The sequence below is a fragment of the Notamacropus eugenii genome, chromosome 4 (assembly GCF_028372415.1).
Source record: "Notamacropus eugenii isolate mMacEug1 chromosome 4, mMacEug1.pri_v2, whole genome shotgun sequence".
Taxonomy (NCBI): Eukaryota; Metazoa; Chordata; class Mammalia; order Diprotodontia; family Macropodidae; genus Notamacropus; species Notamacropus eugenii.
Genome location: NC_092875.1, coordinates 171,882,886 through 171,902,755, shown reverse-complemented (window position 1 = coordinate 171,902,755; position 19,870 = coordinate 171,882,886). Strand labels below are relative to the sequence as shown.

At 39.2% G+C, this 19,870-nt stretch overlaps 1 protein-coding gene and 1 long non-coding RNA gene across 2 annotated transcripts in view; one reads left to right on the top strand and one right to left on the bottom strand.

Moving 5' to 3' along the window:
• IRF4 (interferon regulatory factor 4) overlaps window positions 1–6,962 on the top strand; it is a 22,873-nt gene extending 15,911 nt beyond the window's left edge. Inside the window, exons 8-9 of the mRNA XM_072603662.1 lie at window positions 2,168–2,280; window positions 3,265–6,962. Of these exons, the coding sequence (XP_072459763.1) occupies window positions 2,168–2,280; window positions 3,265–3,408 (257 nt within the window). The 3' untranslated portion in view covers window positions 3,409–6,962. The remainder of the gene's footprint in view (window positions 1–2,167; window positions 2,281–3,264) is intronic.
• Window positions 3,560–19,870, bottom strand: LOC140500773 (uncharacterized). The gene is made up of 3 exons (XR_011965866.1): window positions 19,653–19,870; window positions 18,702–18,979; window positions 3,560–3,644 (listed from the first exon to the last, which is right to left on the bottom strand). It is a non-coding gene; the product is annotated as an uncharacterized lncRNA (long non-coding RNA).

Here is a 19,870-nt window from a genome sequence, read left to right as displayed (position 1 = left end):
CTTTTCAACCCTGGGTGTTCAGAAGGCATCATCTGAACACAGGCAAAATCAAGGGTAGAAATGAGCATTTATCCAATGAGCGTGGGTTATGTAGACAAATAGCATAGATCACAAAGTCCTCTTTTCTCTTAACAGGCTTTAGGGAGGTTGATTACCCAGCATATTGCCTCAGCTTTTTATTTTCCTGGACTTATTTCCAGATTTTTTTGAAGTAGCTCTGTTTAGTTTGAATTCTGGAAACAACTACCTATCCCAACCCTCCCTGCCCTTCCCTCTCACATAGTCAAGTGAGTTAGCTAGAAACTCTTCTGCAGTTGAAGAGGGTGATGGAAACTTTTTTCATATCTACCCATCCAGGATATATAAAGGATAATTCCCCTGGAAGCAGGAACCAGGAGCATCTAGTTGATAAAAGGGCATCCACAGGCCTATGGCACAGTTTAAAACTACTGTGTCAAATAGATTTGGAGACCTGAGATGTTACCCTCTCCTAAATGAACTGAAACAGCCCAAGACAGGAATGTTATCTTGAACATCAACAAAGGAAAGATGGGCTGATGTAATAGACTGAGCATTTCTCTGTTCAGCAAGGCTCCAGTTTCAATTATAAGTATTTAGGGAAGGAGCTGTGGGTCTGGGCTATTCTCTATCTCCAGGCATATCTTTGTGCTTGGCAGCAATAATCAATGACTGATTGGTTACAAATGTTGTTCCATCCCATATCAGTCTTCTGCTTCAGCAGGTGCCTGAAAATATAGTTCAGCCTAGCATGAATACACCCCAAATTGACTGCAATCTATAACTCACATTATTTTTTCAGGGTGTATCTTTATTTTTCTTTGTAAAGAAATCTCATTTTATATGAGATCTAAAATGATCTAGATCAAATGATAATCAGGGGCAGTCAGGTGGTACAGTGGATAGAGTGCCAGACCTGGAGTCAAGAGTTCAAATCTGGACTCAGACAATTAGTAGCTGTGTTACCCTTGGCAAGTCTCTTAACCCTGTTTGTCTCAGTTTCCTCTTCCGTAAATGGAGCTGGAGAAGGAAATGGTGAACTACTCCAGTATCTTTGCCAAGAAAAAAGGGTCATGAAGAGTCAGATATGATTGAATACCAAAAATGATACTCATTTTAGGTCATGGGATATTGGAGACCAAAGAAATAATCTATTGGAGGACTGGAGAGAGTTAAATTAATAGTCCACAAAACATAGATCCATGCTACTGTCCTCAAAGGGAGACAGGATCTTAGAAAGTCATTCAGACTGTCTCCAGATTATACAAGTGAGGAAACTGGTGGCCAGAGAATGAGGTGACACTCAGAAGCACACATTGAGTTAGTAATAATTGAGTTAGTAAACTGGACCGAATACCTGCAACCACTTTTCTTCTGCAACGACCATGCTGCTTCTCAGACAATGGCATCTTCCCTCTACTTTGGCTTGTCTTGGTTTGGCCATACAGTGAAGCTCTGTGATTTGAAAGTAGGGATGGCATTGGAATGCCACAGAAGTGACATGGTGGATGGAGGGGAAAAAAGCCCAGGAAACATTTCTTTAAAATTTTGATTTTTTTCCATGGAAAATAAAACATTTTAAAACCTTTTGTAGTTAATAACTGCTCTCAAACTAGGATGACCTTTATTAATGTTACATTTCCTTTCTCTCTTCTTTCTCTCCCTTCCTTTTCACATTCTTCTTTTTTTCCTCTTTCATTTTCTTTACTTTTCCTCCTTCCGTCCCTTGCTCCTTCTTCCTTCCCTCCCTCCCTCCCTCCTTTCAGTCATTCACCTTAGCAAGTTCACCCTTGTTCATCTCTTTTTTGTCTTTCAGTACTTTTTCCTTTATGCCAGGGGTATTTACCCTGGAGTCTGTGAACTTAAAATTTTTTTGATAATTTTTCATTGTACCCAATTTCCTTTGTAATTCTACATATTTTGCTTTATGCATTTAAAAAAACATTATTCTGAAAAGACAGGTCCATAGGCTTCACCAGTCTGTCAGAGGGATGCATGACCCAGTGCTGTTAGACTGCCACATGGTTTATGGACACGTCTTGTCTTCTAGAGCAACATCACTATTAAGCAGTTGCTACATGCCTTGGAAACTTATGGTGCATGGAGAGGATTTTCTGAATGTTCTTTTTTTTTTTTTTTTTACCTCCAGAGTTGCAAGCATTTGCTCATCATGGTCGTCCTCTACCAAGATTCCAGGTAGTTTTGTGCTTTGGAGAGGAATTTCCAGACCCCCAGAGGCAAAGGAAGCTTATCACAGCCCAAGTAAGTATTCACTTACTGAATTTTTATGGCTTTAGTAAAAGGGAGTGACTATAATTTTCAGATTTTGGTTCCAAGAGTGAACCATATAACTTGAGTAAATAAAATGCAGAGGGGAGTGGGGAGAGAGAGACAGAGACAAAGAAAGACAAAGAGAGACAGAAGAAAACAGAGAGAGAGACAGAGAGAGAGAGAGATACAGAAAGAGACAGATAGATAGAGAGACAGAGACAAAGACAGAGAACGAAATAGAGTGCAATGAACAGCACGAGAAACTAAACTTCAAGGGACTTCACTTCTGTTATTCACCGTTATACTGATTCATCACATGATCTCGAGGCAGGCAACTTAATTAAGCATACTGTACCTTAGTTGTCCCCATCTGTTTAAAAAGAGAGAGTATTCTTATTGTACAGAAGTGCTCTAGGAGTTGACAATCCGAACGCTTTTTCCAAATTTTCTATTTTCATTTTGAAAAAATAATCTAGATGAAATGGCTCTAGTTGTCAGTTTCATTTTACTTGGATATAGGTAGGTACAGATTGAGTGGCTGGTGAATTTCAAGTTGGAGGTGAGTCTGCAGTTTAGAATCATAAGCTAGACTTGTAAAAAAAATTGGACTTCATTTAGGCATTTCATAGTAGGAGGCACAGAGAGAAGAATCACCTTGCTCAGAAACAAATATCTAGACAATAGCAAGACCCAGGCTACAACCCAGGTCTTCTTGGTCCTAGTCTAACACACTCTAAGTCCCAAGAAGGATCATCAGTGGATTCTGAATAATATTTAATATGAAACAAACAACTGAATGAATTATGGGAAAAATATCAACTATCTGGTTGCTTCCCAAAGTCTGTGTATTTTGGTCTTGGGTGGCTATAGACGCTGATTTGCAGTTAGTAGTAGTAGTAATAGTGCGTTAGCTGAATAAGAACAAAACACATTTCATGTAGCATGATCACTTTTTTTTTTTAATTTATTATCAAGGTTGAACCATTGTTAGCCAAACAGCTCTATTACTTCGCTCAGCAAAATAGTGGACATTTTCTGAGGGGCTTTGATTTACAAGAACACATTACCCGGCCAGAGGATTACCATCGCCCAATTCGACATTCTTCCATCCAAGAATGAAAATGCTGAAAATAACCTTTAAAAATGGCATCACAATGAATGTCTTAAGAAGAATAGCTGTGAAACTTTTTTTTCTTTCTTTTCTTGAGCAAGACAGGAAACAATTCAGGAGTTAAACTGAAAAATGGACTTGTTCCAATGGACTCATAGCAGTGAGTGGTCTTCTGTGAAAGGTCTTCTGGGCTGTACAATGAGTTATTCTAGTCCCACCAGGATTCTGCTGTCACTGAGAATAACTGTGAAAAACAACCAAATAGCATGTTTACATTTACTTAAATGTTATCTTTGATTTGATAATGGCTCTTTCTTATTGAAGATGGAAAATACTGCCTTTTCAGGACTGAAATTTAACTAGGGTGATACAGTTTGAGCTAGGGCAGCTAAATGGTGCAGTGGATAGAGGACTTGAGTTCAAATCTGGCCTCAGACACTTACCAGCTGTGTGACCCTGGGCAAGTCACTTAACCCTGTTTGCCTTAGTTTCTCATCTGTAAAATGAACTGGAGAAGGAAATAGAAAACCACTCCAGTATTTTTGCCAAGAAAACTGCAAATGGGGTCATGAAGAGTCAGATACAACTGAAATAAATGAACAATAACAAAAGAGCAAAAGCTATATATATGTTCTGAATCTCAGGGAAGATAAATCTACTCATGAAATTACTATATCCATATATTAGCAAATTAATTAGCTCACATAGAAATTATAGCTCTTGCAGAAAAATTTTTGACCAGAAGGGAATTATTTTGGGGCATAGACCAACTCAGGAATGGCTGTTTCCATGAGAATCATGGGTCTCATTCCCATAAGCCACTTCTTCCCCTCTTCTGATACCATCTAGTATCATAAATCATGTTATGTAGATTGAGATCCTCCCCCTGGGCAGCTCCCAACCCCTCCCCCCCCAAGCATAGAAGGAGAATAATAATGATAGTTAAGATAGGTGTATATACTTTCAGTGTTGTGGGTGCATTAGACAGAAATGTGTGTGTATGTGTGCAATTTATAAATAGATGATCAGCTCTTCCCCTCTTTATGCTTTGAAAACTGTTTTAGTACATTCTTTAAGAAACAATTCAATTGCTAAAGATTTTTGAAGCTCGTGACATTTTCCCTCTTGTTTTGCTCAGTTTGTTTGGCTATTAGTCAGTTACCCAGGGTTACACTAAAGAGGAGGAGCCGGGATAGGCAATGTGATGACTTGTATTATGAAAATTGATGACAGCATTGAACTTACTGCAAACTCTGAGTTGTTTTTGCTTATGTCTGGATGTCACATCCTTCCTTATACCAATAATTCTTTTACAGAGGTTTGGATTTGCTGTGCTTTGTCCAATGTGTAGATCAGGAAATACATTCACAAGGGCAACTAGTTCCTTAAATAGTTCTTGCACATTTGTTTTGTTTAGGAAAAGCGGAATGTGTATTTCCCACTTCAAAACACGCCTAGGGGAGTGTGGTACATTTCTAGTCCTGGCTACCCCATTTACTCTTTGTGTGACCTTGGGCAAGTCATCTCACTTTTCCAGGTCTCAGTTTCCTCATCTGTAAAATGAAGGCTTTTGGCCCACTTCATCCTAAAGTTTCAGTTCCAGATCCTTTGACCTGTGCTCTCCTATGTCCTGATTTAAATAGTTTTTTTGGTAGATGCAAGCATTGACTTGAAAGTATTCCACCAGCAAGTGGAATCAAGACACACAGCAAGTGTGTCTGGCCATGCTCTCAGGGGCGTGGAGGTCTTTGTTTTTAATGAATTGTAGTGATTTATACATCTTATAGATGTACAATATTGTGGGGTATATTATCCTATTTGTGAAGCAGAAAACCAGTCCACTGGATGCTTTTATTTTCTATTATTTGTAAGACAAAAGAAGATTCATAATCACTCTTGAGTTAATGTCTCTGTTACCAGGATCTGGTATATATTTTCTTCAAGGTAGAATGCTCAGACACAGGTCAATTCTCTGCAGGTGCTCATAGCATCCCTTTCAGTATTAAGACTTGTATAGTATTTCCACTGAATTTAATTCTCAGTGCTCGATTTCATTAAATGAAGTGGTTTGAATATGAAGATTTCAAATCATTATACTCTCACCAGAATACTGCTTTTAGAGTGATGACAGATTTTCTGGGAGATGCTCATTGGCTGTGAATCACTTCCTCTTTAAAACCCTGCTGTCTCTCAGTCTGACTTTTGGAAGGAATGGAGGCTGGTATATGACCCAAAGGACTAAAAGAGGATCAAATGATCACTCAAAGCATCAAGATCCTGAAGAGCACAGTGCTTCTCATTTATTCACCTTGCCATTAGTAAACCAGGATCAGTAGCCCAAAATGGTAGCAGAATCAGTCAGTGGACATATTGATCCTGACCAAAAATATTACAGGAAGGAAGCAAGCATTTTTTAAAGCATCTACTGTATGCCAAATGCTTCACAAACATTATCCCATCTGAGAACCCTGAGGTAGGTGCTGTTATTTATCCTCATTTTACAGTCGAAGAAATTGAGGCAAGAAGGTTAAGTGACTTGCCCAAGGTCACACAGCCAGCATCTGAGATTGGCTGTGCACTCAGTTCTTTCTTACTCCAAGATCAGCTGTCTATCCACTGTACCATATAGCTGCCTGTAGCTTCAGGACAGTGGAACAGCTTGTTTGGCTAAGAGATGAGGAAAGAGACAGAGACAGAGAGACAAGATGCTTTGTCCCTCTGAGGGGGTAGTTTATTGCTCCCAGGTTTACTTGTAGAATTTCTTGGGATTTCATGTGATGGTGATTGCTGGACAAGAGACAATATTTTCTGACATATTGCTAAGAGGTCAGCTGAGGGAATTTAGAATTACCTCCCTGCCTTTGGAGTATTGCCTCGAGAAAGGAAAGCTGAACCAGAATGGAAAGAGAATGATCCGATGGGAAAACAGTAAAGCCGGGTGATTGAAAGGAGCATGCTACAGCACATGCCAGAATGATCTGTCTTTGAAACCCAGAACCCTTGGGTTTCTGTTCCATGTCACTGTGAAATGCCCAGTCATTAATAAGGGTTTCTTTAACATTCTCTGTTAGTTCTCCAGCAAGCTAGAAGTACAGCTTTACCAGTAAGAGGCCCTGGCACAGCTATCTGCTTTAGCAAAAGATTTTTATCTTTCCTGTTCTTAGGCAGAAGTGTAGAGTGAAACATTGATGAGTTAGGGAAGACTGAAATAATAGGATGACAAAGGGTATTAAGGAAGTAGAAAATACCAACGATGATGAGTGAAAGTCTCTGTATTCCATCCCGTCCTCCACAACCATAGCTTTGAGTTAAGGAGGCAGGTGCCATAAGGTAATTCATCAAAGAAAGACTTTGTAGTATGCCGATATTTCCAAAACTATTGTTCATGTCATCACCAATGTGGAGTGGGGAAAAGCTCTTCATTTTCTGACAGATATCTGTGTATATAACTGTACCATGAATTCTGTTGTAAATCGCTCAGAAAGGGTAGCATTTGTAACATGTGATAATCTCTTATTGTTTTAAATAGTTAATTGCCAATAAAGTCATTTTTACAGATTGATGAATTGCTCTTTTTTTCTTAAACAACAAAAAACAGAGTCAGCGACATGATCTTGATAGCTTTAGAAATACTTCCTACTTCTGTTCCATCCCTTTTGAGAGCAACTTGCCGCTTTGACTGTCTACTTCCTTCCTGACTGTACATGCCCTTGAATCAGATCTCTCAGAGTTCATCCAGCCTGCAGAAATCTGCGAAGAAGGACGAGGTCTAGGGGTGTGGACCGTTCTACTGGAATGTGTAAATCCAACATATAACAATCTGCCTTTTCCCACCATCCCCATCCCCCTCTCATGTCTGTTTTAAGATGTCTGTTGTGAGCATGTGTTGGTTTTGTATCGCTGAGACTTACTTCTCTTTCCTTCAACAAGCCTACGGTAACAGTGGAGGGGATGTAGGTTAACCAAACCTTCTTAATGTGAAGTCTAACGTAAAACTGTTTGTGGAACAAAAAACACAGGATGGAGGTGAAATCCCCTTGGCCTTTAAAGTGTCAGTCTGTATTGTTTACAATTTCTGTGAGGGAGCCGGAGGTGGGGAAACACCAGAGTCGTCAGGGCTCTTTCAGGAAAGAGAGATACTTGTAGTCACAGCTTCCACTCCTAGGTACTAGGAGTGATTTAAGAGATTTCTGATTTAAGGAAAAAAAAAGGGATTTCTCTTTTTTTCCTCCTTTTCTTCTTCAATCTTGTGCCACTTATTAACTGAAATAACACCTTAAACTGTACCATAGAGCAAAGTGGTAGCTGTAGTTTAAGTAACAATGTGGAAGGAAAAATTTGTCACAGATCTTTTATTTATTATTACAAATGTTTTATTTTATATTGGACACTGGAAGCTTTTGTCAACGTAGTTTGCATTGACTGGGCCCAGGAACCCCCAGGTACTGGAAGGAGATACCTTGGAGGCTGATAAAGTACAAACATTTATTTCTATTATTTCAATGGCATGGGTACTCCTTCCCTTGACACAGGCCACAATCCCTCTGCACCTTAGTAGATGGTGTCATTAAGAGATATAGCCAATCAATAAAGTATTTAGTAGGCACATACTATGTTCCAGGCACTGTGCTAGGCACAAGGAACACAAAACCCCAAGCTCAAGGAACTTACATTCTATAGGAGGAGACAACATGATGATAGCTAACATTTATACAGCTCTTCAAGATTTGCAAAGTGTTTTCCACACATTATCTCATATTTTCCTCACAACAACCTTGTCAGGTGTGATTATTATCCTCATTTTATAGGTGAGGGAACTGAGACTGAGGGAGGTTAAGTGACTTGCACAAAGCCACACAACTGGCAGGTTTCTGAAGTAAGATTTGAACTCAGGTCTTTCTGATCTCAAGCCCAGCACAGTGTTTACTAAGTCAACTAGCTACTTCTTTGTTACAAGCCTTTTGTGTGTGTAAATGTGTGTGTGTATATATATATATAGAAATATGTATATATCTATATACATAAACATACACATATCTATCTATTTATCTATCTATCTATCTATACATTTGGAACCTGAGCCGCAAAGCTCATTGATTTGGGACTCACTTCATTGGTGGATATTAGTCCCTAAAACTTGCTTGAGGGGTGAGGAAGAGTTGTTGAGAGGGAGAGAGGTACAATCTGGCCTCTGCAGTTTTTTCAGGCTTTTAGTTTCCAGTTTCAAGGGATTAGATGGATGATGCCAACATTTATTTGACTTGCTGAAAGTTTTCTGGGAAGAAACAGACATGTAGAACTTCTATCATGTTTCCATTCCCAGCTTGCTACACTGAAATCTTAAGGAATTTCCCCTTGGATGAGATCTGGGTTTCTCTCTCTCTGTCTGTCTCTCTCTGTCTGTCTGTCTGTCTGTCTGTCTGTCTCTCTCTCTCTCTCTCTCTCTGTCTATCTGTCTCTCTCTCTCTTTCTCTCTCTCTGTCTCTCTCTCTCTCTCTCCCTCCCTCCCTCCCTCCCTCTCTCTCTTTCTCTCTCTCTCTTTCTGTCTTGCTGGACTATCTTGCTCCCAAAAGGAGAGCTTCTTCAATCTGTATTGTCTACAATATAATCATATACATGCTTTCTCTGATTCCTGTTTTGCTATTGACTTGGATAAATGGGTTTCTTTGCCATTTGCTATGTGTGGTCAGTTAAATAGGCATTTGGTGGGAAGGGAGTCAAGTCTTGGACAATGAGTTAGGGTCCTCCCTATTCCTTTCTATTAAGAAATAGAAATCAGAAGTTTAATTTGAACTTTCATTTTACATCTTCTCTAGACTAAAAATATTTAAGGGAGCAGATAGATATAATTCTAAACCAATAACCCCTCTTTTCTTGAGGAGATCAGAGATCAGACTCTGGCCCCAACCTCCCACTTCCCTTCCTGGAAGGAGTAAGCATTTTGTAGAAGGGTCAGGGGCAGAGATATTAGAGATAAACCTATTCTGATCTCTCTGTGAGTCACACATGACATTTCTTACACATTAAATACAAAGTCACCAACCTTTTTGGGGATGAGCTTCTCCTACCTTAGTTAGGCTGGTCTTTGCAGTATGTCACCAGATCAATACTTGAAGCGTTTCTAACATGGTGGGGGCTCTGCCAAGCCTTGAAGAAACCATAACCAGGCATTGATTACGGGAGGATCTTAGTGAAGGCTAACTGTGGGCAAAGATGTGCAAATGGACTGTCTTTGTATTTCGTGTCTAACCTTTCTTTACCTCTGGTAACTTGAACTCTGCTCATCAAATGTAAGTCCTATATTGGTTGATCAGAACGATTTCAATTAGCTTAACAAATGTTTCTGAGCATTTGTGAGGAGCATCAGGATTTTGGTAAACAGTTCTCTTAAATAGTTTAAACCATTCCCAGGTACCACAGAGTTATATAAAAGTTTTTCCAATATTTCCAGTGCTTTCTTGTAGCTTTATTGAGTCTTAGGTAATTTGGATGACCTGATCTGCTCAGGTCCTACAGAGGGAGAGGGTGATGGCAGTCAGAAAAACAGTATTTTTACCAGCCCCCTGACCTCCTCAAATCAGTGGGAGTTACTAAGCGTATTGGGGAACATATTACTGGCACTCTGAAGGGGGAATAGGAAAATATAAGTCACTATAAGTTGAGAGATGTGGATTAGATAGATGGGTGAGTGATTGGCAAGCAGGGAGGTCTTCAGAAGGTATGAGAGAGATGCTTATGTTGCTTGATGGATAGAGCTATGAACCTAACTAAAACAAAAGAATGGGAAGTCAGTTATAATAATAATAACATTTATATAGAGTTTTAAAGTTTGCAAAGTGCTTTACATATTATTTTCTTTGATTCTCACAACAACCCTTGTGATTTAGTGCTATTAGTGCTAAAAGAGGTTAAATGATTTGCTTAGGGTCATGTAGTTAGTGTCTGAGGTAGGATTTGAACTCAGGTTTATCTCTTACTCTATTCAGTGGGCCATCTTATTGTTCTTGTTGAGTAGTTTTTCAGTCATGTCTTACTCTCCATGACCCTATTTGGAGTTTTCTTGGCAAAGATACTGGAGTAGTTTGCCATTTCCTTCACCAACTCATTTTAAAGATGAGGAACTGAGGCATGCAGGGTTAAGTAACTCACCAAAAGTTGCACAGCTAGTAAATGTCTGAGGCAGATTTGAACTCAGGAAGATGAGTCTTCTTGACTTTTGTCATGGTGCTTTATCCACTATACCATTTAGTTCCACTTAGCTGCCCCTAAATCTATTGAACAGTCCAGGGGAATGTTGGCCACTCATTGTAAGAGTTGTAACACTTTCTTGAGAAGGGAGAGTCAGAAAACAATAGCAGCAGTATGGGAAACCTGATAGTAGCATTGTGACTTACTATTGGAAACCCCAAGGTTAATAGGAGCAAGAGACTGGGATAATATTGAAACCCATACAGTGTGTGAGAAAGAGATGCTGAGGAGCAGAGAAAGGAGAGAAGAAGAAAGAAAAAGAGGAAGAGAGGAGGGAAAGAGGGGAGGAGAGAGGAAGAATAAAAGAGGTTGAAAAGAAAGAGAGGCGGGAAGGAAGGGGAGAAAGAGAGAAAAAGAAGGAAGGAGGAAAAGAGGGGAAAAGAGAAAGAGAGAGACAGAGACACAGAGAATATAGGAGAACCTGGAACTGAGGAGCAATGTAGCACAGAACCAATATATGGAGGAATAAACTCTGAATAAACTGTAAGTCTTGTAGACTGTGAAGGTCTGAAAGTTAAGGAGTTGGACTATCTCATTACCACAAGTATTTTTCTTGCATGGAGGGGTTCAATCCTAGGATGATACTATAAGTCTGGAGTATAGGTCCTTGAAAAAGTCTGTGGTGTGTGTGTGTGTGTGTGTGTGTGTGTGTGTGTGTGTGTGTGTGTGTGTATTTGCTAGAGGGATTGGTTACTTGATTCCCTGGCAATCCCAAGTTCTGTTTTTTAATGTTTTATTGACATCTTTTTTTTACATCATCATAGTTTTCCCCACTATACCTTTCTCTTACCCTTCCAGTGAACCATCCCATACAACAGATGGCATTTCTTTTACAGAAAAAAAGAGGAAAACATCAGCATAAGTGTTCAATACATTAAAAAAAAGCATGAAAGTATATGCACTGTTGTGTGGTTTGTCCTTCATTCTCAAAGAGGACCATGACATCAGGAACACAATGTCATTATTTGCAAGTGAGTTGGATTTAAGTGAGGAGATGACTCTCCTTCAGAGTCATCTGGGTCCAGTGGCCAGATATAGATCAGTGGATTTCCTATCTCTGCAAAGGAGTGATATGGGAGTATCTTCTCACATCTCTTTTTTCAAACCATACTTATTCTTTGTAATTTTGCAACATGTTCTTTCATGCATTCGACTATTTTCATTTCTGTTGTTACAGTCATTAAGTATATTGTTTTCTTCACTCTGCCTATTAAGAGAAAAATATGAAAGAACCTCTATGTTGAGGTGGTGCTATAAGTTTGGAATGACTATATGGATCCTTAAAAAAGAGAGGGTCCAAAAGAGAGAAAAATGTTCTTGGTAGCCTATGGGCTTGAACATGAGTTCTTTGTATTTTAAAAAGATTGTTTTCTGTTCCAGGTCTGTTTAGCCCTGAATGGTTGAAGGAGAACTTAATATTCCTATACTAGAACTGGAAATAAATAAAATTTATTTGTTCTCATGTCCTGAACCTGAGTTGGGGTAAAATGAACCATAGAGGTAAAAATATTCTAATGCCACAAAGTGTAACCAAGGAAGAAACTTGAAAGGTATCTTCAGAACACAAAACCCCATGGGAAGAGAGAATTTGGCAGACTGCCTTGTGATGGGGAGTTAACAACTTTAGGACACCACAAGCCCTCTTCTGGAACTTGGGATGGAGTCAACTTGGGGTAAAAGAGGGCAGAACTAGGGAAGGAGAAGTTCATTTGGAGTGTGGTGACTGAAATTTCCACCTGAAATCTTATTTAACAAATTATTTTAAAATTTATTTATTTTTAACATTTCTTTTGCAATTTTTTGAACTCCAAATTCCCCACTCCAGTCCTTCCCCTACTCATTGACAAGACAAACAATATGATATGAGTTATACGTGCGAAATCATGCAAAACATTTCCATATAAGCCACATCACAAAAAGGAAAAACAAATAAAGTAAAAAAAAAAATCATACTTTAATTTGCACTCAAGAGTTTATCAGTTCTTTCTCTGGAGGTGGATGGCATTTTTCATCATGAGTCCTTCAGAACTGTCTTGGATCATTGTACTGATCAGAGTACTTAAGTCTTTCACAGTTGACCGTTGTTACAATATTGCTATTACTATGTACTGTGATCTCTTGCTACTGATCACTTCACTCTGCATTAGTTTATATAGGCTTTCCCAGGTTTTTCTGAAGCCATTCTGCTCATCCTTTCTTGTAGCACAACGGTATTCCATCACAATCATACACCACAATTTGTTTAGTTGTTTCCCAATTAATGGGCATCCACTTCAATTTCCAATTCATTGCCACCACCAAAATACTTGCTATAGATATCTTTGATCTCTGGGATACAGACCTAGTAGCTGTATTGCTGAGTCAAAGGGTATACACAATTTTATAGTCCTTTGGGCATAGTTCTAATTTGTTCAAAATTCCACCAACAATGTGTTAGTGTCCTATCACAACCCCTGCAGCATTTGTCATTTTCCTTTTCTGTCATGTTAGTCAATCTGATAGATCTGAGATGGTACCTCAGAGTTACTTTGATTTTCATTTCTCTAATCAATCGTGATTTAAAGCATTTCTTTATATAACTATAGATAGCTTTTATTTCTTCTGAAAACTGTCTGTTTATATATTTTGAACATTTATCAATTGCAAAGTGGCTCTTATTTTTCTTAAATTTGGCTCAGTTCCCTATATAATTAAGAAGTGGGGTCTTTGTTAGAGAAAGTTGCTGTAAAAATTTTTTACTATTACTTCATTGTCTATGAAGTCATTTTCTTTTAGCAAAACGTAGGTTTCCTGATTATCTCATTTAATTAGATCTATTATTGCTTTTGCTACTCCTGTCTTTTTTTTTAAATTTTTACCTCAGTTAAAGCATAATGGATTTTGCTCTAGCCCCTTATTTTAACTCTCTGTGTGTCTTTCTGTTTCAAGTGTGTTTCTTGTACACAAATATTGTTGGATTCTGGTTTCTATTCTATTTTGCTATCTACTTCTGTTTTATGGGTGAGTTCATCTCATTCACATTCACAGTTATGATTACTAACTGCATATTTTTCTCCATCCTATTTTTCCCATTTATTATATTCTTTCTCCTTTTAACATGTCTCTCTTCAAAAAATCTATTTTGCTTTTGATCACTGCCTCCCTTAATTCCCCTCTCTTTTATCACCATCCCCTCTACCCTCCCTTTCTCTTATCCCCCTTTCCTCCTACTTCCCTGTTGAGTACCTTGAATCATTAAATAATCTTTTTTTTCCTCTGAAGGATTATGCTTAATTTTGCTGGGTACATTATTCTTGGTTGTAATCGTAGCTCTTTTGTTTTCCAGAATATCATATTCCATGTATTTCTTTCTTTCAGTGTGATAGTTGCTAAATCTTGTGTAATCCTGACTGTGACCCCATGATATCTGAAGGTTTTATTTTGGGATGCTTGCAATATTTTGTCCTTGATTTAAGAGCTCAGAAATTTAGCTATAGCATTCCTGGGAGTTTTCATTTGGGGATCTCTTTAAGAAGGTGATCAGTGGATTCTTTCAATTTTAATTTTATCCTCTGGATCTATGATATCAGAGCATATTTTCCTTTATAATTTCTTGGTATCCTGAGAGAGGTGTGATCACTGCTCTCCAGGCCTGTGCAGGCCTAGGAAGGGCCCCTGTTCCTCTGCAGCCACAAGTGCTAGTGCCCCTCTTAGCTTTGGAACAGAGCCTGTTGTCATACAGTCACAAGCACTGGTGCTTTTTTCCACCCTGGATGTGCAACCTACAATTGTGTATGAGCAATGGAGTTGCCAAACAGCACCCAGTTGTGCATCCACTTTCAGCTCAGGGCTCCCTGAAATATTTTTCTGACCAATTGTCCAATTCTCTCTACCATCTCTGGACTGAGAGTTCCTGAAGCTGCTGCTGCTTTTGCTGCCTCCAATGCCAACGTGGGTGTCACAAATCTCTTCTGCCAATCTCCTAAGTTGTCTTAGGATGAAAAAATGTCTCACCTCAACCTTCTGTTGGCTAAGGACTTTTAGGATTTGATTTCATGTTTTATTTTAAAGTTTTTTTGGAAGAAAATATTGGGAAATTTCAGCTGGGTTGCTGTCTCTATCCCACTATTGTGAGAATCATCTTAATAAATCACTCTTGCTAATAAGCTGTTTATTCTACCTGCCAAAGGAGTATAAGAACTGTCAGTTCCTCAAATTTTTGTACCCTGGGACAAAGCACCATTACTTCACCCTGATTATAGCATACTTATAGCATCCTAAGATCATAGATTCAGATCTGAAAGGGACATTGGAGGTCACTGAGCTGAACCATCTCATTTTATAGATGGGTAAACTGAGGTTCAGAAAAGTTAAATAGTTCCTTCAGATCATTCAACTATCAATTATCTGAGGCAGGCTTCAAACCCAGACCTGCCTGACTCCAAGTCCATCCAGCACTCTACCCACCATGACTTGCTATCTCTAATTATTATAGAACCTCCAAAGTTGAAACTAGAAGCTCAGAACTTTAGAATGTAATCTATAAGTTACACTTGTTACTGCTCTGCTTAGTAAATTCTATATTTAATCCTAAAGTATTAAATTCTCACAAATTTCAAAATAGTACAGTTAAAAATTATAAATTTTTCTGCATTTGCCTCAGTTTCTTCAAATCTGTTTGGGAATTTAATAATAGAGTCCTTTCTCACCTCTGGATCTATTTCCTTAATAATTACTTCTCTACTGAGTCAAATATATAAGAATACAAGTCATTTCCCAATTGATAAATGGTCAAAAGATATGAACAGGCAGTTTTCAGAGACAGAAATGAAAACTATCTATAGTCACATGAACAAAATACTCTAAGACACTATTGATTAAAGAGATGCAAATCAAAACAACTCTAAGATACCACCTCACACCCATCAGATTGGCTAACATGACAAAACAGGAAGATGATAAATGTTGGAGAAGATGTGGGAGAAGTGGAACATCAATTCATTGTTGGTGGAACTGTCAGCTGATCCAACCATTCTGGAGAGCAATTTGGAACTGTGCCCAAAGGGCTACAAAAATATGCATACTCTTTGATCCAGCAATATCATTTCTAGGACTGTATCCCCAAGACATCATAAAAATGGGAAAGGGTCCCACATGTACAAAAATATTTATGGCAGCTCCCTTTGTGGTGACCAAAAACTGGAAGTCAAGGGGATGCCCATCAACTGAGGAATGGCTGAACAAGTTGTAGTATATGAATGTAATGGAATACTATTGTGCTATAAGAAATGATGAACAGAAAGAATTCAGAGAGGCCTGGAAGGACTTAAATGAGCTGATGCTGAGTGAAAGGAGCAGAACACAGAGAACTTTGTACACAGCAACAACCACAGTGTGTGAGGAATTTTTCTGGTAGACTTAGTACTTCGTTGCAATGCAAGGACTTAAATAATTCCCAATGGTCTCTTAAAGGCAAAATGCCTTCCACATCCAGAAAAAGAACTATGGAATTCAATCTCAGAATGAAGCAGATCATTTTCTTTTCTATTATGTTTTGGTTTGTTTTATGATTTCTCTCATTCATTTTAGTTCTTCTATGCAACATGACTAAGGTGAAACTGTATTTAATAGGAATGTATGTGTAGAACCTATATAAAATTGTATGCCATCTCAGGGAGGGAGTGGGGAGGTAGGGGGGGGTCAAGGAGGAGAAAAAATCTAAGATATATGAAAGTGATTTTAGAACACTGAAAACAAATAAAATAATAATAAAAAATAATAATTTCTCTATCTCAGAAACAGAACTCTAACTAAGGTATAGTAATCAGGGTGTTCTCCCAGGGCTTTTTATTTAGAGGGCATCAATCACATTTGCAGTACTTTAGCAGTATCTATACTGCTATACTATACTAAGTTCCTGCAGAACTTGGAACTTAGCATAAAAAATAAGTTAAAAGAGGGAGCTACCAGATGGAGGCTGTAGTGAGATCATCCCTACAATATTCCTATGGTGGCTTTTCAGGTAGTAGCTTCCAGGGTCTCTGTCTCTCTTTTCTGGATCGGTTCTGTCCCCACTCCTGCTCCCCTTAACTGATAACTCACTGTGTGTACTTGCTCTGGGCTCACTAATTCCTGTTTAAGACTCTGGCTAGGAAAATGCTCTGATTTTCTCCAAAACCATCTTCAATGATAAGACCCCATCTTTCTAGAATAGTGCAAAGAATGCTTGATTTGTGGTCAGAAAACTAAAATTCTAATCCTGTTTCTGCTCTTTATTCCTTATGTGACCTTGGAGAGGTTACTTAGTTTTTACGGGTTTCATTTTTCTAATTATAAGCGGGGAAGGCTTGGACTAGATGAAACTTTCTAGCTATTTGCTCCGATGATGTGTCCAAAAACACCTTGGGCAAATGGTTATCTTCACAGATGTAGATGGAGTAGGACAACTTTTAGCCTTTCAAGATCTGTTTTAGTATATCCCAGATTTTAGAGGAAAGATCTTCCCAATGTCTAACCAGAATTTCTAGCCTCTATTTCTCTTGTCCTCTCAAGCAGAAATGGAGCATCTCCACTAGCATCTTCTACAAGATGCCTTAATATTGAATCTAGCTTCAATATTTTGGGAGGTCACTGAGTCTGAAAAAGTTGGAGTTTGTTTAAAGAAATGTATTTAAAAGAAAGTCAGCGCATGGCTTGCAAAGACATGCTATTAGGTAATATTGGCAAAATGTTGAAAGATGAAATCAGTCATAATAATTCTTTTGCGGGGGGAGAGGTCTTGACCTTTGATTTCACAGGTGGAAACTCCCTGCACTGATGTAGGCTGACATATTTCCCATAACTTATAGTCTTAGAGAGTTGACTCTCCCAGGGTCACACAATATGAACCCAAGCCTTCCTGACTCCAAGGAGAGCTCTCTACAAATATTGCCAGATTGCCTCTCAACACCTTGCAAACAAGTTCATCTAAAGTGCTTGAAAAAAGTTTGGGTCTCAACTGGGTTGAGTATTCCCCCATCAACCTTGCTTTATTTGCCCATGATCCCCTTTTATAGTGGATATAAAGTTCCATTTGGAGTAGGAAAGACCTGGGCTCCTCAGAAACTCACTGGAGGATCCTGGGGAAGTTACTTACACCTGAGCTGCAAAGAAGAACCCCACTGGATTTGGAGCCAGAGGAACTCATTTGAATCCTCATTCTGTCACTTATAAACTATCTCTGACCCTCAGTTTCCTCATCTGTAGAATGAGGATGCTTGACTAAATGACTTCAAAGATGCTTTACAGCTTTAAATTTTTGAGCCCGTCCGTGAACATTTCTGAGCCTCAGTTTCCTTATTAAGAAAATGGGGATAATAATAGCACCTATCTCTCGGAGATGTTGAGAGGATTGAAGGAGAGGATGTATGGAAGGTGCTTTGTGAGTTATTATTATTATTTTACGGCAAAGTCACATTTTAGGCAAACCCCTGTGAGAATTGTCCCTGATTCTGAATTAGAGGAATCACAAGATCATAGATATAGAAGGAGAAAGCTTCAAAGGTCACCTACTTTTTTACTCTTTTTTCACATAACAGAGTCATATAACATGCCCAGATTTACCTACCTTCACTCCCCTGAATGGAAATTGTTGTTTTTTTGTGGTTTGGCTACTTCTGGCTCTATGCAGGACTTTGGGTTGGGGGCTTGTAAGCCATGGTGTCTCTATACTCGGCCAGAATGCACTAGGAAGCTCAAATATGAGTGTGCCTCATAATCCTATTATATACAGATGAGGAAACTGAGACAGGCAGTGAAGTGACTCAAGATCACACAGCTAGTAAGTATCTGAGGCTGGATTTGAATTCAATTCTTCCTGATTCCAGGTCCAGTGCTCTAGCCACTGTATGGTGTTTGAAGCATACCCATATCAATTAAAATGAGGCCATTCATAAAATGAGGCCATTCACTTGGAAGATGCCACGATCATACTTCCAGGAGGACTGATGGAGCCTGCACTGACCTAGCATGTGTTTGGGAGCAGTTTCTTTTCCTTGGCTGTGTGATTGGAACTACTGCCATCTTTGCAACCTACCTGACTGAGTCAGAGGTGCTCTGTCTTTCCAGCTGTATTCAAGGGTAAAGGACTTGTTCTCTCACTGAGGCACATCATGCAGTAAGCAGAGGAGGGCCTGAGGAACACAGGCCAGGTGGCCCCATTAAATGAGCTTGAAGTTTTGGGGTTTTTTTTGTCCTTTTCAAGTCCAGCTCCAGCGAGTAGGGTCTCCAACTTGGAGCTTGAGTCACAGGTACCCTGGAGCACAGGTTCCCAGACTGGGTGTTGCCAGCAGCTCAGCGGGGAAGCAAAAGATCCTGTAATGCAAGCCCAAGGTGCTATTTCCCTCTTTGAACTTGGAACTTCATGGGACTAATGCTATGTAGGACTTGAGTTAAGATGCCAACCTAATCCTGCTCCCTTCCTTGGAGACCCAACTGGTATAAAACAGGGATTATGCTGCCACATGTCAGGGAAAATATATGTTCTTATTATACCATTGAAGTAAATATTCCCTTATAGAGTTAAATAGAACTGGGGTACTTGGACACCTGGAAGGGGGCAGGAACATAGTCAGTAGGGACCAGAAAATCACTGGTACAGCCCTAAAACATGGGTTAGGAAAAAGTGATAAAACCAAGACTTGATTGATTAGCAGTATGGCTGTCTCCCCTTTGATGCAGCTTCCTTGTAGCCTTTGACTGTGTTGACCTAGCTTCCTTGTCACTTAAGGCAGAGGTTGCAAATACTGCTTGGCTGTACTTTATAATAAAGGTGAAATAAAATTTTATTTTAAAACCATTTTTAACTCCAAAGGCTGTACAAAAACAGGTGGCAAGGCCCCCCCACCCCCACCTCTTTAGTGCCCTCTCTCTGAGACTCCCTTTCATGTACTTTGTATAGATCTAGAAAGTCCACACTTCTTTGCATGTTATTTCCTTAAAGGCAGGGGCCATGTCATTGCCTTTTTCTTTCCCTACTGCTTCTTACCAGGCCTGGCACTGAGTAACTGCTTGTTGACTGTTTCTGTTTGTCTCCTCTCTGCAATCCCACATCCTTTATTCTTTCTTTATGGTCTTAGACAGGCGTCCCTTCAATACTGGAAGTCTTCCAGAGGAGGCTGGAAGGTCACTTCTAGTGATACAAAGAGGATTCCTGTTAAGGGACATAGACAGCCTCTGAGATGTCATCCCTGTCTGAGAACCAGT